The 23775-nt window shown below is 47.5% G+C and overlaps 1 protein-coding gene across 6 annotated transcripts in view; it reads right to left on the bottom strand.

Annotated features, from left to right (window-relative positions):
- Positions 1-23775, bottom strand: part of ATP9B (ATPase phospholipid transporting 9B (putative)) — a 185023-nt gene that overhangs the window by 101460 nt on the left and 59788 nt on the right. For all 6 annotated transcript variants that reach the window (XM_029052670.2, XM_029052669.2, XM_029052674.2 and 3 more), the window contains one exon: positions 8948-9042. In XM_029052670.2, coding sequence (XP_028908503.1) covers positions 8948-9042 — 95 coding nt within the window. The remainder of the gene's footprint in view (positions 1-8947; positions 9043-23775) is intronic.

Below are 23775 nucleotides of genomic sequence, written 5' to 3' on the forward strand. Positions count from 1 at the left end.
AGTTTGGAAAATCCTCATTTTCTCTGTGGCTCATGGAGACTGCCCAGAAAGCAATGGACAAGCGGTAACTCTGGGGACCGGGGAAGGTAGTGAGGGGAGAACATCCCGGGGGAATAAGTTAGTGTTGGTGCCTCGACGAACGGGACTACGTTCGCCAGAGGATCTCAGAGCACTTCGCAACACTCCCAAATCTTTTCTGATTAGCGGGTGGAAGAATCACGAGAGGCTGAGCAGTTTGCTAGTTGTCACCGAGGTCGGGGATGGGGACCCGGAACAGAACCCGGATCCCTTAACTGGCCACGTGCTGCCATTAATGATGTATACTTATTGAGCCCCCGTGGGCCGGGGCATCTATCTCATCTTACGCACACTGGAGTCTGGATGGGAATGGATTCCAGTACTGGCCACGCCATTAGACAAACCGCTAATGGAACGGCTTGATAATTCTAAGAAAAATCGGACACTTCAGAAGTCCTGGGGGACGAAACAAGTTTAGGAGGGAACGGAGAGAAACTCTCTGAAACTTTCCTTTAAAAACTGAAAACTGCAACCCACCAGAATCCTGACCCTGAATGGCCCAGTGGCAAGAGCAAGGGCTTGGGAGTCAGAAGATGTGGGTTCTAATCCTGCTCCGCCATTTGTCTGTTGTGTGACCTTGGGCAAGTCACTTAATTTCTCTGCGCCTCAGTTACCTCATTGGTAAAATGGGGATTAAGACAGTGGGCCCCTTGTGGGACAGGGACTGTGTCCAACCTGATTACCTTGTATCTACGTCAGCACTTAGAAGAGTGCTTGGCACATAGTATGCACTTAACAAATACCATGATTATTATTATTATTATTATTTGTAATAGCTTCCTCTTCATCTCTCAATCCCAGACCACGTCCCGTGTACCAGCGGGCAGTGTCCAAACAAAAAACTGAACATGTCAAATCTCTTCATGAAAACCCCCTCGGGTCGGCTGGGGTGTTAATTACTGAGTCCGGGGACCCGGGTCGTGAGCACGGGATCTAAATGATGGTCTGTCAACTGAAAGTTAGGAAACAGTGGGCGTTTCCACTATCGTCCGAAACAATAGTCTTTCCCAGGTAGGAACTACCATCGGGTAACTCAACCGCACGCAGCAGCCGGCGTCATTTTTAAATCATCCCAAAGATGGCTTCCAACTCCTTCCCACAAAATGCAGTAAAATTGGGATGTAAAATTGCTCTAGGTGAACAGTGTAGGTCTGAACTCCACTGTCTGAGGGAAGAGTAAAGCACCACCAGCTTTTGCTCGTAGGGGGGTGAAGCCTCACATTATTCACAAAATAGGAGTGAGGGCATGGAGTGAAATCAAATTTCGACCCCCGGCTCTCGGGCCGCGGCGGTGGCCGCCGCCGGTGGTAAATCCTTTGCGCAGCACCCGCTCATTCGGCCCCGGGCCTTTCTAGCTGGCTTTCACCGGCTTCACAAGGAATAATTCCTATGAAACTAATACGGATGGGGTGTTCCATATCTGTATCATTCAGTTCCTCACCATCTGTTAGCGCCTATAATTTAGATAATCCAGGCTATTATGTGCTTTATTGTGGACGGAAAAATAGTCTCTCTCTTTGGTCAGGACGGGAACGGGGGAAAACCAATACCACACACATGCCCTTGCACAATGAAAACTGTTATTGAAACAAGTCAAGCGAGAATGATTTTCCAAGATAAATTGATACCTTCGCTAAGAGATGAAACATTGCAGGGTAAAAGTTGGCTAAGAACTTCTGCCTTTACCTGCAGTTTATTCCCCACAAAACTGGAATTCACACTTGGTGGGTGTATCCACTGATACCGGTCAGGCTCCTGGGCCCATGGGGTGTCGAAATTTCCATTTGGCTCAACATTGTTGTCGCTCTTCGGAACTGCGCCGGTCCTTCTGTGTGCAGGGTTTCGACTGGTTGGCCGATACCAGTTACCCCCTCCTGACCCAGCTCCCTCCTGGCCTCCTCGTCACTGTCATGGCCACCTCTGACCTCAGAGTCCCCACCTCAATCGTCCCAGGTTCATTTCCCCTGATCCGGGCCGCCCTAAATTGGCTCTGCCCTTGCCTTCCGTGTCTGCTACAAGAATGTAGCCCCAGAGAAGCCCCTAGTTCCTCAATGAGGACCCTGGCACTGCTCTCCCTGCCTGTGTCCCCCTCCGAATTACCCCTCTACCAGCTTCTGCCCCAGCTCGGGCTGTTGCTGACCTTTAACTTGGGAAGCAAGGGAATGGGTTTTCATGTCTGCTTTCTAGAGCCCACTTCAAATGCCCAGGCTGTAAGAGTAGATCCTATCCCCTCTTGTCAGGCTAGGCTCTGACCTCCCTCCTCTCCTGACTGACACTTCAGCAGACTCCTTCAATGCAGTAGGACAGGAGCACAGCCACGGAGTGGGTGGTCATATGGACTCTGATTTACGGAGGCAGGAACTCCAAGGATTCAATCCACCTCTGGAGAATCACACCCATGCATGATGTAAACCTCATTTCCCTCCTGGAGCGCCAGAGAGGTTCAAGCACAGTACAGTGGTCTCCCGGCCCCAGTTTCCTCTACGCTGGTTCCGGTTCTTGATGATGGCACGGACCCTGCGACTGGGTAGAAACCTGCACACCCATCCCAGCTGAATCCCCTCTTTCAGGGCCCTATCGTGAGGGAATTCCTCGATTCCTTGGAAAGGGATGGAATTCACAGAGCGTGTGCGGACTGCACAAGGGGAGAAAAACCGAAGATAAATAAAATCTGAAGCCTTTCCACGGGGCAGCAGACGCAGTACCAGGATAGGAGTCACGAAGAAACAAGAAGAAATGGCAGCTAAATGTCTATTTTCTCAGATGCTACTGTGAGCCCCAAGATGAGCGCACCAGCTGCTCTGACCGTGGTGCTTTAATTCCAAATATGAGAAGAGTGAGCTTACCAGAAAACCTAGTGAACATTAACAGACAAGGAAGGGAGGGAGAGGGAGAGAGAGGGAGGGGAAGAGGAAGGGAGAGATAAGGAGGGAGGGAGGAAACTCCGGGTGCAGCTAGGATTCATTTCTAAGGCGAAAGATAATGGGTTCGGGCACAAAGTAGGAATCACGAAGAACGGCTACTAAAACCCATAAAATGGATCTTCTGGGCTCCTTTAGTTCCCGGCAGAAGTAATTTACTGCCCTGCTTTGACCTCTCACCTTATTCCCGGTCTATTCATTCAACAGAGAATTTATGAGGATTTGTGGAACTTTGCAAACAGTCGACTCATAATTCTAAGCTCTTCGAGCCAAAGTGCTGCAGAAATTGATAATGGCGAGATGCTAATCCTTCTAGAACTGCAGTGGCGGTGAGCACAGCCCTTTCCAGAGGCGGGCAGTTCACCTGGGGGAAGCAGAAACACCACCCCGGGCTCCGCCACCCAGCAAATAGCTTAGCGAACCCCAGCGTCAAGCCTCAGAAATCAAAGCTCAGGTAATATTCCCATCCATCGGTAGTATTTACTAAGCGCTTACTGAGTGCGAGGCACTGCACTGAGACCAGGGGATAGTATCCTGGTAAATTAAAAAACAAAAAACAAAATAAAAGCAAATAGGAGAATATGCCCAATTCCATAGGGCAAATGAGTATTCCATGACTTCTACACTACGAGGATCCAATTAGTATGTGTCTAGCCCAATGCTTACCACGGTTCTGGACAAGGAACTGTCCTAAAAAAAAACCATAGTGATTATCATCAGAATAATCTTAAAAGCATCTGGGTCATCCACTTCATAAATATGAAAATGTTGCAGAAGCGGCCTCTTTTGAAGATCTGGGAGCCCCGTGGGGTGCCAGGCACTGGGTTTTCTCCCAGCTCCGAGTCCAGTGCTCTATTCGGAGTAGGTGCTTAATAAGTACCACGGCTATTACTATTATTACATTCTGATAAACGGGGGTAAATTACACGCCATCAACAGTTTCCTTTCCTATAGGCACATGACCATTTAGAAAGAATGCATTTCATCTACTATATTAGTCATCAAATGACTGAATAATGGCATAATAATGAGAATGTCTGTCTGTGCACTTCACAATCATAATTTAGAAATCACTCTCAAGTTATCAATAATGTAGGAAAGCCTCCTCTATTAGGTCAAGGGCAACATTTGTCTGCCTTACTTAAAGATCATTAAAATACATCCTTAATCATAACATGTGGTTCATTACAAATAAAATTGCCTTTGGTTCAATAAAACTAATTAAATGTAAATGGTATTGTTTACTGCTGTATGGATCTTTTGATATAAATCAGCAAGTCACCATTTATTGAAAATGACTGTGACCTCATTGCGGTTAATAAATTCATTTGATCACCGGCACCAGAGAGGAAACTCCGCCCCGCCTCCTCCGCCGGCGGGACCACGAGAAACCTAACCGGCGAGTTTCTGGACCGGGAGCACGGCCCTCGTGAAACGGCTTGCTGAAATTTTAATTCTCCGATCGCCGTAAGCGGTTCGGGAAGACAACGGAATCTGCCCCGATCATCTTTGGCGGTGGCGGGGCCTCCTCTTTACAGAACGCTCGGGGGGCTTGCAGGCTTATTTATTCTGGTGTCACCCGGGATGAGGTGACTGATGATGGGACTGACAGCTCACGACAACACGAGATCGCCACAACCCGTTGCAGCCGGGAGATACGGAAATCAAAATGAGTGACAATTCCGGGCGGCCTAAGCCGCTAGACCGGAGACCAAATTGGACGGGCTACTTTGAAAGCCAAATGGCAGATTCCTCCCGCCTCACAACAGAAACGTGTTCGCAGAGCGAGTCTTTCCAGGCGAGACAGATATTTTCACTTTGGGAAACGACCTAGGTCAGTGAAACTTCCCTTTCCCACAACAGATGCCTCTGTCATCCATTCCCACATGTGGCACCAAAAAAAATCCTCCTTTGGTATTTTGACGTTTCGACCACCGGACGCGGAAAGGGAGGAGTCCCTTCGTTCTCACGGACGTGACCGCTCTGCCATCCCTAGACTCCACGGGCTCGTCTGTCTTCCCAACACAGCCCGAGACTAAGAGGGAAGGAAGCGGGCGGGGATGGAGGGATAACGCCCGACAGAACACGACCGGAGCACGGAACGTCTCGCCCTGCCGAAAGGGTTTGGCCGACACCGTGGGACACCCTGACTCTTGTTCTCCCAGGTGGCTTTGCTGCTGCACTGGTCCCCAAGTTTCACCTCAAGATAAACTTCCCAGTTATTTTAACAGCAGCCCAGCAGGTGGCATTCACGAATTACCGTTAGGTACTTTCAAACCTGCTTTTTCGCCTGTGGTTTGTCTTAAAACTCACAAGGAAGCTCAGAAAATGAAATCTCCACGGCTTTTTCATTGCCATAAGAAGTTGATATATTGACCCAGACGTGGTCGTGACGGACTGCTAATGCAATTCCCAGGACCCTGTGATTCCTTGAGTACCTGGGGTTTATGTGAATTTTTAAATCGCGCCCCTAAATTTACATTTTCTTTCTGAATAAGGATAGAAGCAACTCAAATTTGGAAGCACGACTGAATATCTACAATTAGAAAGAACGAGAAGGAGTCAAACTGTAGTTGGTACCTGTGCAGTTGTAGGGGTCAACTCTAGGCACAGATAAACCAACGAGTCAATCGAGGGTATTTATGGAGCACCTCTGTGTGCACAGAACTGTACTAAGCGGTTAGGAGAGTACGGCGGAGTTAGTAGGCAGGATCCCTGCCTGCAAGGAGCTTGCTCTCTAGCAGGGGAAGCAGCTGCTGACAAGCAGGAGAAGCGGATGCAGCTCTGAATTGATAAACAGCTGGAAAGCCGGAGGCTGGCGGGACAACTGAGTTAAATTCCATCTAGCGTGACTGCAGATCTGACTCCAATAGCAGCAGGGTTGGGGAGATCCCCTCCAACACGGGACCGCTGAGAGCCCAGCGCCAAGGACTGAGCCGAGCTTCTCTTTCATCCCCGGTGCTCCTTCCCTCTCCCTGCCACTTGAAGAACGAAAATCCTTCCTCATTGTCAAACACCCCCCCGGGTGCTCCCAGATAGCATTTTCTGGTCTCTGAAGCTCCCCTCCTAACTGTAAGACCCCCCCCCCCAACAATCCTTCCCTGAAACTGGACGTAGGCGCCCCCGTTTCCTCCTTGTCCCTTTCCTAAGGCTCGGTCTGCTTGGACTAACGGTGAGACAGTCGACCTGAAGGCCTTTCAAGGAGCTGAAAGCAGAGTTCTCGAGGTATTAGCTTTTGGGTGGAATCAAGGATCTCTTGGGATTGGGAATTACACCCTACCTCACAATCCCTCACCTAAGGGTTTGCCACGAGGCCACTGTCTAACGGATGCTTGGCCTGTGGCAACTCCTTCCACGGTTTTCTGGAGCTTCGGGTTATCCCTGGCGAGTGTGGACAAACTAGTACGTGACAAGCCCTTTGAAAATGATGGTGACCCCTTAGCGAGCACCAGAGGAAACCATTTCCCATTTCTGCTTTTTCCCCCATACGCAAACGAGCCCCGCACGGCTGAAGCACATGACACACATCTCTATGTCGTGCGCCCCGTGATAGGAGGATCCAGTTGATAAAATGAATGGGTTAACAGTTATGGTTGTCATGGTTTCCCGTAGAAACAATGGCTTCCGTACAACTTGCTCTGGCACCCTAACAAAAAAACACTAGCTTCCCATTGGCCGCAGAAAGTCCTCTGATTTTTATTTTTTTTTTTTTAGCAGTTGGGTCCCGTTCGAAGGACCCTGGCACCCACTATAGAAAGAGAGGCTGGGGGCTAACCCGGTCGCCGTCCAGCACAGTGACCACCACAGACCTCAGGTAAAAACTGAGTCATTTGGGAAGCCATCATAGTCACTTTAATAGAATAAATACTATACACTTGTCCTCGGCGGGCGAAGATGATGCCACAGACTGTGAGATTCACCTACGAGTGCGCGTGTGGCTGGAAAGGCCGACGCAGGCACCACGGTCCTGGCCACGTTGTGGGAGTGCGGAGCACCGGGTGACCTGCACCGCTGTGGCCCAGTATGATGGCGAGGGCGTGGACTTGGGAGTGGGCGGGGGGCCTGGTGGGTAGTTGCGAGGAAAAGGAGGAACAGCGAAAGGGGAATTGCACGGCCAAAGGGAGAATGAAAGCACAGTAGCCCGGACAGAGAACCAGTGACCCCGCCAGCCCCAGGCCGGGGCACACGCAAGGCCCTCGGAAACGTTCTGAAAAGCAGAGGAGGGCGGCAGGGGCGAGCAGCATCCACACTGCCTCCGATCTGCAGGGAATGATGAAATTTCAAGACGGGCGTCGGGATGCAGGCCCACTGGGTTGTCTTTCCTCAATAGGATGCCCGTCGCCTGACGGGAGGGAGCCGTGCCCAGGGGACTACTGATACCCCGGGGGGGAAGAGGGCGGGCAGAAGCAGTTTTCAGGGGATTCAGCTACAGCAGTTTCTGAATTCACACAATCGGTACGTGGAGGACAGATTGATTGCTACAACTAGAAATTCCCTGGTTCCAGAACACTAAAGTTGCCATTATTTTTTTTTTAAAAAGCCCCTCTCTATTAAGGACTTCAGTCTAATGTTCATTTCAGTAAGCAGGGAATATTTAGGACATCAAGCTAGCCGGTGTTTGGGCTTCATTATCCGGCGGAGTTCGCAGATCAGTGCACGTCCGCCCGCAGTGTGTCCTCTGTCTTTTATAATGGCGCGGCTGTCACTTTCCAGGGCAATGGAGGCACGGTTAATTAGCTGCTTCGCCCGTTCCCCGAGCGAGTCTGCAGCGACGACGACATAATCCCTTTGTCACAGCGCTGAAACCAGGGGTGAACTCACCTGAAGGGGGAGCTCGGCACACTGACCTCGCCCGGCTCGGTGTCGGCTCGTCGGGTGAGCCGAGTTTTCCCTGGAGAAATGGGCAGTAAACCCACCTTGCGATCTATTCGGTGAGGAGCTCGGCTGAGAAATTAACGGGAAGCCTTCTCGAGAAATATCAATTCCACCCCGCATGGCCTCCTGGGACCAGTACGACTCGGTGTCCACCCCAAATCCGGACACCGAGGTCAGCAGCAGGTGCCCCGTGGGGGTCGCGGGAAGGGCGAGGGTGTCGAACAGCAGGAGAGGGGTCATGAGGAGGAGATAGGACGAAGGCAGAAAATGGGGCCGAGGAGAAGGGCATTCCACAGCTCTGACTACCATTTTCTAAGGGTCTCTGTGCAGGAGAGAAGAGAGGAAGGCCCCTGGGGCCCGAGGGGGATAGACGGTAAAAGGGAAGCAGAGCTGATGTTGAAGGATCGGTACAAGCCAGGACGAAATCCCAACCTCAGGCCTCAACTATGCATGGTCAATTAGAAAGGCCCAGGAAAAGTCACAGTGTCAAGGACAACAACGGAGAGGAAACCGGTCGTAAAATGACTGTGATAGGCCAAATCCCGTTGGCCGCTTACACACATTGCAATGTGGCTCACTGTCCATCTCCACCAGTCGCGAACACAGGCTGGCTCAGGGGGGTGAATTCGGCCGCCATTCCCGTCTATCCTAAGTCAAGGGATGTAATCAGGCTGCCCCAGCCAACTCCGATCTGGCCCTCTCTTGCGACTCTCTCTCTTCCCCTTAGTGGTTTAGCAGTAAGCTCCTCCGTTGAGTTTTCTGACTTGGGTACAAGGATAGCTTAAACTCAGGCCATCCGTGTAAATACTCAGTGTTGTCCCTCCTCTTCTCAACACCCCTCCCATTCACCGAAAGAATCCCCGTGGGGTGCTGAAGGAAGAAAAGGTTGCGTTTGAGTACAAAACTGATTTTTCCATCAGACCGTTCCAAGATACGTGGTTTCTCTTTAAAAGAAATACGGAATGGGTGAATAAAGATAGTTTCATGAATGTATATTCAATTATAAAAACTCAATGCTACACAAATCACACTACACTGAAAAAAAAAAAATAACAAATAGCTAAGATGCTTACCCCCAAAGCTGGCAATCTCTGAGTGCAACTCACAGCAACTTTTAGCTTCCAGTCTGTTTCCCCATCTAGCTGGTCAGTTCGAATAAAACATGAACCTTAAAATTCAAACAGAAACCATTCATCACCCTACAGTTTTCTCGAGAGTTACGGAACATATATTCCAAGGTACAGATACTTTGGGGGGGAAAAGAAAAAAGGAATCAGATGCTTATCTAGATGTCTATAACAAACCCACTATAGAATGAGCCAACTATTTAGATTTGGTAACAGTCATATTATAGAAAAAATATAACAGTAATAGTAACGATAACGATAATGGTGTTTGTTAAGAGGTTACTATGTGCCAGGCACTGAGCACTGGGGTGACTATAAGCAAACCAGGTTGGACACAGTTCCTGCCCCTGTGGGCTCACAATCTTAATCCCCTTTTTACAGATGAAGGATTTTAGGTACAAAGAAGTGAAGTGCCTTGCCAGAGGTCACACAGCAGCCAAGTGGCAGAGCCAGTATTAGAACCCAGGACCTTCTGACTCCCAGGCCCAAGCTCTATCCACTAGGCCACGTAAGCAAAAACAACAGAAAGGGAATCAGAAAAGCCGTTCTACTACAATTTGCTACCTCCTATTGAGTTTGTTCAGAAGGAGTTGGCTGTTGTTGGGTTGGGTCAATGTCTTCATAAAAGAATGCAGTGGGATTTAATAAGTGCTTCCTTTGTTCTCAGTGATGGGGTGGAGACAAGGTAATGAGGTTGGACCCAGTTTCTGTTCCACAATCTTCCTTATTCCCATTTCACAGATGAGGAAACTGGGGCCCAGAGACATTAAGTGACTTGCTCAAGGTCACACAGCAGGATTTGAACCCACCCTTCCTGACTCCCGGCCCTGGTCTTCGTGGCCACCGGTCCAAGCTGTGCTCACAAAGACGGCGAGCTTTGCATTGAAGTAGCCGCTCGTGATGCCCGGGGTCTTGGGTTTCATTCCAACAGGGCAGTGGGTTGGCCACCTGCTGCTCTGGAAACAGGGTAGGAGTTTCACTCCAGAAACAACTATCCCTTCCACAGTGAGGACGGCACCTCCGAGCCTCTTTGGGATCTGATAAAAGATGCGGTCCCAGAAAGATTCTCAAAGTTTGCCTCCCTCTTCTGTAGTACGAATTTCAAAAATGGAACAACCTTAACAGTGGTTTGTTTGGTCATTTGCTTCTCGGTCTTTATGTTCTAAGGGACACTGGATCAAAATCCTGTTTGGCAAAGCCTCATCTGTTAGGGATACTCAAATATTGGGGATGTGGTTGATGATGATGATGTTGGTGTTGAAATAATGATGGTTCTCCAACTGGAAAATGTGCACAATAAACTCATCCCTAGATGGAAAACAACCATTAAGCTGGAAGCTCCTGGTGGGCAGGAAATGTGTCGCTTCATCATTCTATACTTCTCAAGTGCTTGGTACAGTCCACCGCACCAAGTGGGACGCCCAATATACGCTACACTCCCACTGTTGCAACAACAAAATACATTCCCCTTGAGGAACATAAAATCCCAGCCGTCCCCGAAGACCACAGGCTCTGGAGTCCATCCTTACTTTCCTTCCAGTGGAAGTTGCACCAGTTTTCCCCAGCCCCGAATCTTGGAATCAGACAAAAAATGCTTTGTTTCTTTCCCCCTCAGAATAAAAATACATCATGTGTCATATAACATGAAGCAATAACACGCAAATAATGCTCTGCAAAATTCAGGAATAAATTTGAGGAATACTGCTAAATCTGGAATGAGGGAATTTTAGTAGCGGAAATGTAGGCATAAAATGACAAATATTTCCTTCTCTAAGAAATATGGAGCAATATGATTTTTCTAAATTTGGCAAAAATACCAGCTGGAGAGAACACAAGCACGTCTGAGCGGAAATCCAAACCTATACTTTTTGAGATTAAGCCTAGTTGAATACAATACATTTACCAGCTGTTGAATAATCATGTTCCAGAGATTAATTGAAAGACAATCAACGCCCGCCCCCCAAAAAAAAAATTATCCATAGATTCATTTACTGAAATAAAAACCTAATCTATGACAATCTGGAGACGAATGACGAGGCCTCAGCATCACAGCTGCGATTTATTTTTAATACGAGCACCACCTCAGCCACCAATCCTGCTCTTTGGAATGGCTGAAAAATCCTATTACATTTGGGGAAAGAGGCTGCAACACGAGATTGCTGTCTTTCTACATTTGCCACCATTAAAAGAAGATTGTAATCCAAGTTCTGGAAAAAAAAAAAAGTTCAGCTGAAACTTCAGAGTCGACTGCACAGAGGGACCATATTAGTTCACATCCTGTTGTTCTGGTGACTGGGTGAGGGGTGGGGCGGCATCTCCAATCATTTAGGTGACCTTTAATGTGCTAGCGCAAATCCAAAGCACACGCCCGCCTGTCAAACCCTGGATTTGGGGCCGCGTGGAAGAGAGCTGTCGAAAAACAGCTGCGTCAATTCAAGCGAAAGAAATGAGCTGACTGGCACGGGAGCCTCCCTCTTGGGGTGTGAAACCTCTGCTCCACGCCAACAGAGCAATAGGCTCGGGGCCGAGCCTCGACAGTGAGCCTACTGGCCCCGGGGCCCGGCGGGGGAAGACCGAATGAGAGAAGGTGTTGAGTTACGGGCACCAGAGCCGATGCCGTGCCAGCACGCACGGTCTGTTTGGGTGCCCGAGTCCGGACGAATTTGGTGTTGCATTCAGAGTCCACAGACCCTGATGTAAGTAAAGTCTAGCGGGGCCCCATGTTTTATTCATCAGTGCGTGAAAGGGTAGGAGCTCAGCTCAGGGAGCTCCCTGCCTGAGCAGAGACGGGTGACAGAGGAGCTTCTGAAATTCTATCTGATCCCGAGGTGGGATTTCATAGCCGCCTCTTTGCCGCGAGCCAGCGGCCGGGGCCCTGCTCGGTGATGGTGCTTCTCTCAGGAAAGAAATCAAGGGGACGTGCTTTCGGAGCCTGTAAGTGCCACCGGCCAAAAGTGCGACTTGAGAGGCTTTGCAGGGTGCTTCCGGGGTCTCTATCACCCCTGACAACCTTGGAACTCCTCCGGGGCTTTAAACTACACAAGTTGGACGGGTGGAGAAAAATACAAATGCAAAGCCAAAGGGGCAAGAGGAAAATGTGACCGAGCTCTCCTCAAATTCCCACAGGGGACTTTGGAGATGATAGGAAATGAAGGGGGCCTTTAGGAAAACCCCATAAACTTAGGGAGGCCCAGCCCACTCCTGATGCCTACCTCTGAGTGTCAGAGACGGACAGAGAGAGCGGGAGAGAGAGAGAGAGAGACGCACACACAGACAGTCAACTCTCAGTCATTCTGCTCCTGGATGAGGTATTTCATCGTTCCCTTGCCCCTTCCTGCCAGTGTTTGCTCTCATCCATCAATTTCATTTAGAATTGTCCTATAGATCAATTCAGTTCAAGACCAATGTGGCTCCTGTGAATGGTTGACTGCACATATATTCATTAATAGCGCTCCCACTCTGTCATGGATTGGCCAGCTGCATTTCCTCGCCACTGCAGCAGTTCATTTCATCAATAACTTATCTCATGGCCTTTTCCCTTTTATCCAGGAAAAGAGACTGCTATGTGCCAAGTCAGCTCTCAATAGTGATCACTACAGCAAAACTGAAACATTAAATAAAAGCTTTTTTTCTCGATTTGAAATAGCTCTTCGCGGCTATTGACCAAATAAACTCAAAGTGTTCTGGGAGATACTGATTTTAAACTTGGCGCAGAAGCTATGGTTCCCCATGTAGCAGAACTCCTGGAAGATGCTGGATGAGGAGCCCTTTTGGCAGCAGATGTTACAGTAACCACTCACCAGCACAAAACACCTGTACAGGACTGGTCATTTATCCCCTAGGGCTAAAAGCTCCCAAGTCGTATCACCTGGGTTGGAGCAGGGAAGGCGAAAGAATCTCCAATCCTGAGTAATAAAGGGATGTGGGGCAAGGAGAAACACTCAGAGTGGGAAACCACCTAGCCAATTTCCTGCTAACTCGAAAAATAAATGTCAATTTTCAAGTGCAAAATAAGTTGTAAGATAATCACGCTTTTGAATTTACACGACGACAATGACCGGTTGATGGCCGGGGACCGAAAGCATCCAAAACCTCCCTTATGTTGAGGGAATTTTCTCCAGCTTGAAAAAGGTCAACCAAGAAGCTGGGGACCACGGTCCACCGAGTAGAGGAAAATCATATATTTCATATTAAGAGCTATTTCACGGTACTTACCTCATCCCCCCTTCTTCCTCAAAACGTTGTTTTTGTTCCCCTTAAGAATTATATTTAGGGAGTCCAGTGATAACCCCTTCGAGACCGTAAGCTGGTCGTGGGCAGGGAATGTATCTACCAACTTTGTTATATTGTACTCTCCCAAGTGCTTACAGTACATTCATTCATTCAATCGTATTTATTGAGCTCTGTGTGCACAGCACTGTACTAAGAACTTGATAATTAGGGCATCTGTTAAGCGCTTACAGTGCGCCAGGCACTGTACTAAGCGCTGGGGTGGATACAAGTTAACTTGGTGGAAGCTGTCCCTGTCCCACATGGGGCTCAGAGTCTTGATCCCTATTTTACAGATGAGGGACCTGAGGCCCAGAGAAGTGAAGTGACTTGCCCAAGGTCACACAGCGGACATGTGGCAGAGCGGGGATTAGAACCCATGGCCTTCTGACTCTCAGGCCCGTGCCCTATCCACTTGCATATAGTAAGCGCTCAAAAAATCTGCACTGATCAGATACTTATTTGGTGGATCGGCACTAGCAAAGTTCTACGGCTTATTCAAAAAACTTCCTGGGGAATAGGACACTTTCCATAGGTCCAGGTAGCTGAATATTTCTCTCATCCCTGCAAATGATTTGCCAGGACTACGCGAAAAGATTCTTCTTTTCCTATCTAGAGAAGCAGCGTGGCTCAGGGGAAAGAGCCCGGGCTTGGGAGTCGGAGGTCATGGCTTCGAATCCCGGTTCTGCCACTTGTCAGCTGTGTGACTGTGGGTAAGTCACTTAACTTCTCTGTGCCTCAGTTCCCTCAGCTGTAAAATGGAGATGAAGACTGTGAGCCTCACATGGGACAAGCTGATTACCCGGGATCTCCCCCAGCGCTTAGAACAGTGCTCTGCACATAGTAAGCGCTTAACAAATACCAACATCATTATTATTATTATTACTATCTACCCCACATTGCTAGTGGACAAATAGCCAACAAATGCTGATTTGAAAGGAGTCTATACCGATTGTCCTGGAAATTCGAAGGTTTGTTTGCAGGAGAAATTTAAACGGGTCCCTACATTCAATCGAAGAAAATTCATGCAAGGAAATCCACTGAGATGGTAAACTTCTCCAGGGTAAGGGCTGTGACTTCTACTTCTCCTGAATGCATGTTAACCTAGCCAACAGACCCCCATGCAACTAGTTACAAATCTCACTCTACAAATCTACAAATTACCAAGCACTCATAAGCTTCACCCAATATAAACACGAAAATAACATAATGGCATTAATGCTTTTTAAAATTAACTCAGCTGAAGGCAACAAACTTTAGAACTAAGTTCTGCCACTGAGAGGTACATAATTTTCGAATGCACTAAGTAAGGGAAATCAAAGAGCAGTGGAATTTAAGCTATTTCTTAAAATCGGCTGGAAATTTATAGAAATGGCTAATAATTCGCAATATGCATTTTAGCAGTTTTTCTTCAAAAATTCCAAAGGGCAAACAAGACAGTATGAAGTGATTGGTGATTACATGAATAAAAGAAAACAATTTCATAAAGAGTTTCAGTGCCAGGTCAACCTAGTAAAAAAAAATAAAATCACATTTTAACAATTATGCCTTTGAATGAAGCTGTTGGCTGGTTACTTAGAAAATGATGAGAAAAGTTTTGCTTCGAGACAATAGTTGTGGATGGTACATCAAAGCTTTGTTTATTGCCTAACTATATATGTCTTCATTCTCTTCCCAGAAATATTACTGTAATGTGCTTAAATCCCTGCCATCATCAAGAACTTGAATAAATTATATTTGTGCATAAACCCTTCAGCAAACTGATAACAGTTCTTCATACAGGCTTCTGAAAACAGGCTATTACATTTGATGTGACATTTTCTAAATTTATTATAGCTACAGGGTTTTTTAATTATATAATTTTGAAGGGAAAATTGTTATAGTTAAATTAAATTATTTATTCCTATTTTATCATCTTTCATCTTTCAAGTGTTGATGTTTCTGTTTTCTAGTAAACAATAATATGGACTTATTTGTTCATAAAACAATCGCAATACAAATTACTTCATAAGCAAGCTGCTTACTAGAGGAAATTTTGCTAGAAGGAAAAAAAAAAACATAACCAATACTGACTGATTGATGCAAATCTGGATTCTGCCATCCTATCAGGAAAATATACCATTCCAGGTCCATTGCCACTTTTATCACTGACAAAAAGGAAGTCAGTTCTTTGGACGATACCATGGTGAGAGCGAAGAACTAAATCAGAATAAAAAGACGAAGGCTTCGGCAGCCCTAGAAGCCCAGGCTTTGTTTCGTAGCACGGTTTGGGGACGCAACCTGGGAGGGGGATGGAGGGAAGAACACTTTCCTCCTAAGTCTGGGTTGGGGAGAAGGGTGGGCGGTGCCAAACTAGGCTGCAGGTTAAAGGGAGATGAGCTCCACCAACTAGGCTGAATTGGAAGGGGAGAATGGCACCACTAACCAGACTGCATGGGGAGGGGAGGATGGCACCACCAGCTAGGCTACACGGAAAGGGGAGAATGGCACCAGCAACTAAGCTGCGTGGTAAGCGATATTTTTTTTTATGGCATTCGTTAATCGCTTATTTTGTGCCAGGCACTGTACTAAGTGCTGGAATAGATTAAAGGTAATCTGGTTGGACACAGTCCATGTCCTGTCAGGAAAATATACCATTTCAAGTCCATGTCCTGTTGCCGAATTGTACTTTCCAAGCGCTTGGTACGGTCCTCTGCCCACAGTAAGTGCTCAATAAATACGACTGAATGAATGAATCAATGTCCCACATGGGGCTCACAAATCTTATACCCATGAGGTACAGATGAGGTAACTGAGACGCAGAGAAGTTAAGTGATTTGCCCAAGGTCACAAGGCAGACAATTGGCAGAGCCGGGAAGGATCTAATTTAGATCCTTCTGACTCCCAAGCCCATGCCCTATTCACTAAACCACGCTGCTTCTCAGTGTGATTTGGCAAGCAGTGGGTAAAATTTCTTTCATTCATTCATTCATTCATTCATTCATTCATTCACTCACTCAATCGGATTTACTGAGTACTTACCGTGTGCAGAGCACTGTACCAAGCATTTGGGAAAGTTTGATATAACAATAAACAGACATATTCCCCGCCCACAACAAGCTTACGAATTTCACCTGTGCATATCAAACAAGTGCCAAAAAATTCAAATATCTAAGATACTTTTTTATGGGACATTACAAGAAGTTTCAATTCTCCCCCAAGACCCATATTCATGTATAAAATCTGGTAGTTGGGTTCCTCTACTTGACACTGAAAGATATGAACAATGGAAGACTACAATGCCCCAAGCTATTCTCCTTCAGGCCGTCTTCTCCTCTCCTCAGCCGCTTGGGTAGAAGAGGGGAAGGCGAGCTCACTCCCACCGCATCAAGCCGGGGACCTAACGAACCAAGTGTTCTCCCGTCCCAGGAAAAGGGGACCGAGAATCAGGTAGCGATGGAGAAGAAAACACTGTGGCTTCATGCCTTCAATAGTTCCATTTGGGTCGGGCACGAAGACCTAATCTACCTGGCAGGAATTACTTGGGTTTCCCAGTAACTGCAGACCCCAGAAAGTTGCCTGAGCTTCAGTTACGCGGGATTTTTTTTGTAATGGCATTTGTGAAGCACCTTCTATGTCAAGCCTTGCAACCAGCGTCTGGTTCGGTTAGGACAATTCATTCAACTGTATTTATTGTGCTCTTACTGTGTGCAAAGCACAGTATTAAGCACTTCAATCTTAGAAGACAATCTTCGAAGACTAAGAAATGGTCACCTAGAAATACTTACATGTAGCCAGGGCTCAACAGTTACAGTCAACTCCTCACCGTGGGTGAGTGAAACATCAAGGTTGACTACTGGGTGCCTCTTTAATCCTCCGTGTAACTAGCGGACACAGCTAAGCACATGAAAAACAGACAGACAGATAAGCAGGAGGAGAAAGTATCTAAAGAGAGGAAGTGACTCCGTTCAACTGATGAAACAGGAGACACCGGTAAACACATGTTCGGGTTATGGAGAGAGAAAAATAGATATACTCTCACCCTATTCCCAAAATAATTTCTTGACCTTATCATACAGTTGCAGTGTACAAAAACCAATGACCAATTGATGTCATTTGGCCCTCGCCCAATTTTTGACTCATAGGGTCACAGATATAACGTTTTAAGGGTTTTGAAAAAGCACGAGTTGTTTCTCTTAAGCATGATCTACACACAATAAGTGCTCAAATACTTACTGATGGATTGATCTGACAGTGTCTCGAACTTTGGTTTGGTAGAGGAAGGTACAAACTGGGACTGGTAGATAGGAAGCGCGGATGTAAAATGATGAATCAACTCTAACCTCGGCCCCTTTTCTAGGGGAGAATCCTGCCTGGCCCAGGATCGTCCACTCCCTGGGCACTTGCCCACAAGCCCAACCTCCTCCCATCTGCCTGTTCCCAGGCTCCTCCTCTCTGTCCCCACCAAAACTGTCAAGCAGGGTGGGGAGGGGAGGCAGAGATGGCAGACCGAACAGCTGTGGTCGCTGGGTCTCCTCCCATGGGGCGGTGAGGCAGAAAAGGAGCTGCAGAGAGAGAGAGGACCTTTAGCCAGACTTAAGCCGGGACCTAAGCCGTGGCCAGGCAAGGGACGGCCAAGTCGGGGAGACGGGAGGTGCTGGAGTCGGTCTGAGATCCGGCCACATTCTCATGGTGCTCTCAGTGGCTCCGGCGCGGTCACCCAGAGAATCACGGCGGTCACACCCCCAGGCCAGGGGCAAGGCAAGTGCCGTGGGAGCAGCTGGGCAGGAAGGGACAGGCCATGCCACTGGACTGTTCGCAGAAGTGAACAGAATGGAAAGGCAGGCCTGGCTCTCGAGGCCCCCACCAACCCACCCTGAACAGATCATCGTCTGCCCCAACACATGATCTTTGCACCCCAGAGTGGGCCAGGGAGAGGGTGTTGCTTTCACACACACACACACACACACACACACACAAACTGCCCCACTACTGGGATAAGTGTCTGAGTCTTTATGAACTAATATTTACAGTAACGAATTACAAACTCTAAGACCTAAGGGTTTGATTATAGGGAGGATCTAAAGAAAATCTCAAAAGTAAAAACAGTGATCATATTCGGTGCGTGACCTGAATCTAGTTTTTAAACCGATTTTCTTGCCAGTTGTGAACTGGACAAAGCAAAATGTCCAGGGCTTGTTCAGCTTTGGACAACTCTGAAAATAGATCTTTTCTTCAGATAACACTTGCAGCAACGTATTTAGCCTGCCTACTGAAATGAAGTGCACATTTCCATTCCTGCGGACGGGACCAGAATGAAAACGGGGACCGGAAATGAACCTATTACGGTTCCTCCTTCATATAAATCGACAGACGCGTTGAGCTTTCTAAAGAAGTTTTTAAATTTTAACCAATTAAGAGTTGGGATGCATACTGGCCGTTCTTCCTCACTTGCAGCAAAGTGCCCCTTGGAATTCTACGGAACATGAAACTGTGTCAAAATAAAAATGATGCCCACCTCATCTTTCAAGAGTTGTAGCCAATAAATTTTTTACAAAGGCGAACATCAGCTACAGCCAATGCCAGTTAAGCCTCGGCAAAACTGAATTATTAAATCTGTCTGCCGATATCCTATTACCGGCTGCTTATGAATACTTGATTTTATTTTGTATAATTGACAAGAGTTGTCAGGAAAGGATGGGTTTAATGGCAATCAAATTAAGATCAACCGGTATATGTGTCACCTAAAAGAGCCTGCATCAAGTGCTGAGGAATTAATTGATGGGTTATTGTGAAACGGGGCACGTGACTCTGTCATAAACTGTTATAAATTACCCGGTAATATTAGCAGCCTGCTTACTGAGCCTCACGAGCCCAAAACCTTTGAAGGGGTCGGGATACGAGACTACTCCTAACAAAAGAAAAATAGACAACGACTTTGCATATCTAATACCAGATCATTTACCATCAACTTAATTTTTAAATCATTTATATGACTTAAATGACTGGGGGCATGAAAATTTTAAGCCCATGACAAGATGAATAGCCACGGTGAGATGACGGGCTTGAGGCCACAGTTTCATTTACCGCCGTCCAAGGAGAAGTTGAGTTTTGATAGCTGCTGGAGAAAAGAAATGTAATATATCCCAAACATTTAAGCTATAATGTCATCACTTGGGACACCGCTGAAAAACATATTGGCATTTATAAGAGATTGATGAAAATTAGTTCTAAAGCATTAATTTCTCTAATACCACTGAAAGAACTGTGTGCACTCAAGAGATATTTGATCTGAATTAAGAAACTGATGAAGCAATTGATTAATTGGAATTTAAGCCATCAGTCACTGGATCCATCAACAGATTCATTTACATTCTAAACAATCAGCTGATGGCCCGAAAGGACACCATGTATTAATACACAGTCAATATGATACCACTGAACTCATCACAATTCTTTATTGACAAGCACACAGCTGCTCTCAATACAAGCCTGATCCCCCTGCATATATTTTAGGATTTCAATGACGGCTCTTGTGTTTTCAGAATCTGCATTGTATCAATGCCTTTAATCGTGCCGAGAAACTGAAAAGGCGTCCAGGTACGTGCACGTATCTGAGATCTGCACGGGACAGAATCCAAAAGCGGTGATCACTGTTTCTTAAAAAACAAATGCTTGGTGGGTCGCTTTTTCCAATCTCATTCTTTATAATAATAATGATGGTATTCAACATTTTATGTTACACTGCTCCTAATGTTTCTGCCTTCAGTCTCCTCCACCTTCTATATTCACAGATTGGGAGCCCTTCCTAGGAGAGGGTGCATGTCTAATTCCCACCTGTACACTCTTTCCCAGTGCTTAGTACTGTGCTCTGCACAAAGTAAGCGCCTAATAAATATTATTACTTACCACTACAAAATGTCTAAGGAAGGCCAATGTAGAAGGATTCAACGTCGAAATTACATCTCAATGAATTGAGTAATTCTCTTTGGATTGCAAGATCCAGAGGCGGTGATATCAGTTGGTGGCCCTAGGGATTGCTGAAATAGTGATGCGGAGCGATGGTTTAACCGGCTTTAGGTTCCCAAAATGGAGAAAACGGGGATCGAGTTGCTCTGGGATTTACAGATGACACCAGTTTGCAGGATAAACACTAGAGTAGCAATTCTTCCTCCAGCAGCTGCTCAATACTCAGGACAAATTCTCAATCCGGGGAGAAGGGAAGGGAAGAAAGACTGCATCCCTTTCCTTGTAGGGTGGAAAAAAAAGCACTTGGACTAGAAAATAGTCAACGGTCACGGTCAGAAGTGTCCACCTAAACCTCCATTCCTTGTTGTGCCCAGGGCCACAGCAAGAGCATGGCAAATTGTGAACAAAGTAAAATGTCCAGGGCTTACTCTGCTTTTGGCAACTTGGAAAACAGATCTTTTCTTCAGCTCTAACTCCCCTGGAACTGAGTCCAATGCCAGGTCGGCCCTCGATCCAGCCAGCTCAGGATCCCAGTGCTGGCTGTCCTCCTGGACATCCAATTTCATAGCTAGGGATGGACCAGCCAAATCTCCAATTTTCCCTCCGGTATGCCAGCTTGAACCGCTCATCCATGAGACTATCCAAACCCTCTGGGACTCACTGACATCATCTGAATGGGGTGAACAGATCCCACGAGCTCACCTTGGCTGAAGTGTTTCCTTCCGATTGCCAGAAATCCGGTCCCCTCGAGCTACAGCAGGAGCCCTTGGCTCTGGTGCCGTGGGATTTAGTCGACCACGACTCTGTCCTCACCCCGCCCACCTTCTTGACTCTCAGGGAGGTAGCCATGCCCCTGCTCGGCCTGTGTCCATATACACTGAGGTTCAGACCGCCCTGATGTCTCCTGGCACATTAGCTGCTCTGGCCTCAGGTCTACTCAACTGCACCTGTCCGTGCCTCCTCCGACTCTGCTCTGCACTACGGCGACAGTGACCAGTCCGAGTGGAGGCCAGGGGCCTCCCAGCTCCCATCAGGAATTGCCCCAGCTCTGGGCCAGGGTCTTTCTCAGAGAGAGGGTCTCCTTGCACCCCTCCCTCCCCCATCCTCTGGCGCAATACCACTTTTTTTTACGGCATTTTTAAGTGTTTACTGTGTTGGGGCACTGTTCGAAGCACTGGGATAAACACAAGCTAATCAGCTCGGGCACAGTCCTTGTCCCATATGGGGCTCACAGTAATAATTCTCATTTTATAGATGAGATAATTGGGGCATGGAGAAGTGAAGTGACTTGTCCAAGGTCACGCAGCAGACAAGTGGGTGCTTTTCTGCTTCCTCCTGAGCCACCTTTGACAGGGCTCATGCCACGGCACCACAGTGCTGCCCCGAGCCCCTCCGTGTGCCCCTCTCCAAGCCCTCTCCTCTCCTGAACCCACTGAGTCATTTCCCCTGCTTTCCCTCAAGGCTCCACCTGAATTCCCCCTTGACCTCGGTCTACTCTGGTTATGCAGAGTTGGGTCTGGAGGAAATCTCCCTCAGTCAACACCATCAACGTGAGCCCGTAAATATACCCCAAGGACACTTTCCTTTCTGGAGATTCTCCTTTTAACCCATCCCTTAGCATTTAGAGATGCGTTTTCCCTAATGCCTAGCGTGTTTAGCTTAAGTCATGATCCTAATGGCTTAGAGAAGCAGCTCAGCCTAGTGGCAAGAGCCCGGGCTTGGAAGTCAGAGGTCGTGGGTTCTAATCCCGGCTCCACCACGTGTGACCTTGGGCAAACTACTTAACTTCTGTGTGCCTCAGTAACTTCATCTGCAAAAATGGGGATTAAGACCGTGAGCCCCACGTGGGACAACCTGATTACCTTGTATCTACCCCAGGGCTTAGAACAGTGCTTGGCACACAGTAAGCGCTTAACAAATGCCACAGTTATTATTATTAATAATGGACTGTTTGACCCTTATGAAAATGAAAAAAAAACACAAAACTGTCCTTGGACTGGAGACTTCTGCGCTGAGGGAGGAAAACTATAGTCACATCCTTAAGAAACACGGAGAGTTAAAGGCCCCTCTCTGAGCTATCTCCCTATGGGGTGAGCCCGCCACGGTCCCCGAAACAGCCCAGTGCCACAGCTGCCCAAGCGCCACCCCGCCACTTGGGGACTCGGCTGCCGATTCTCATTCGCTCCCGCCCAGGAGGACACCGACTCTGCTGCGGGCAAAGTCCTCTCCTGGAGCGACGGAGAAATTAAAGGCTGCCCCATCCGGTTCCCAACCGCATCCATAATTCCAAAATTACCCACTTTATAGAAGCAGCTTGGCCTAACCAAGGAGAAGCAGCGTGGTCTAGCGATAGATACAGTCCTGGGAGTCAGAGTTCCCAGATTCTAACCCCGGCTCTGCCACTTATCTGCTACGTGACCTCGGAAAAGTCACTTCACTTCTCTGTGCCTCAGTTAGCTCATCTGTAAAATGGGGATTAAGAGTGAGCCCCACGTGGAACACGGACCGTGTCCGTGTTGATTAGCTTGTCTCTACCACGGTGCTTAATACGGTATTTGGCGCATAGTAAGTGCTTAATTCCATTTTTTTAAAGTATTAAATTTACATCTCCACAAGCCACTAGAATCTGTAGAGATGTTAACTAATGAATCCCCCAAATTCAACATGTCCCCTAACTGATTCCAGTGAAAAACACATGATTTCTGGGTTTCTTCCTGCCACCGTAAGGCACAGGAAGATCTCCGGGAAATCTACATCCTGCAAACGAGACTCGAGTCTCAGGCCAATAGGACTGCAGATTCTGGTGACAGCTACTGACACTAAATTCATTCATTCAGTCAATCGCATTTATTAAGCTCTTACTGCGTGCACGGCGTTGTAATAAGCGATCTTCAAGCCTCCTCCCTGCATCTGGGATGCACTCGGTTCACTTTCCTTTTTCTTTTTCCTTTACTCTCCCCTGTCACATTCTTGCAAACACCAGAAGGGATCCTTGGGTTTCCCTGGAACTACTGGTCTCGAACGATTTTGCAGAACTGAAGCTGCACACTAGGTCCGGGCCCAGATCCCCAGAACGGAAAGGAGGCAGAAAGCGAAATGGGGAGATTTCTACATCTCCGTCCACCCGGTCCCAAGGCGGACACAGCTTCCGAAGGCACCCAGACGATGCTCAAGGATGCCCGGGAAACTGCTTTCCGAGTGCCTTTTCGAACTGCCGGCTCTACGCTGCCATAAGCGTGCGGTGACTTCCTTTCCCCGAAGATTGAGCCTTCGATTTGCCAGTACGGATAATCACACTGCTCAAAAATTGATATTAAGTTCTGGTTACCCCTCTCCATCCCCCTCCAAATTTCATCTTTAAAGCGTGCTCGACAGAGTTCACTGAGGACACAGTAAACAAGCTAAAATAAGTGGCTGGAATATACAGATCTACTCAGCCTGCGATTAGTGTTTATTACCTCAAGTGCTGAGTAACGGTGGAACATTTGCTTGCTCGTTCGGATAAGGCACCCTACACCAATGCCTGTTTTTAAGGTGGACAGACAAACAGGTCCAAA

The sequence above is a fragment of the Ornithorhynchus anatinus genome, chromosome X2 (genome assembly GCF_004115215.2).
Source record: "Ornithorhynchus anatinus isolate Pmale09 chromosome X2, mOrnAna1.pri.v4, whole genome shotgun sequence".
Lineage (NCBI taxonomy): Eukaryota > Metazoa > Chordata > Mammalia > Monotremata > Ornithorhynchidae > Ornithorhynchus > Ornithorhynchus anatinus.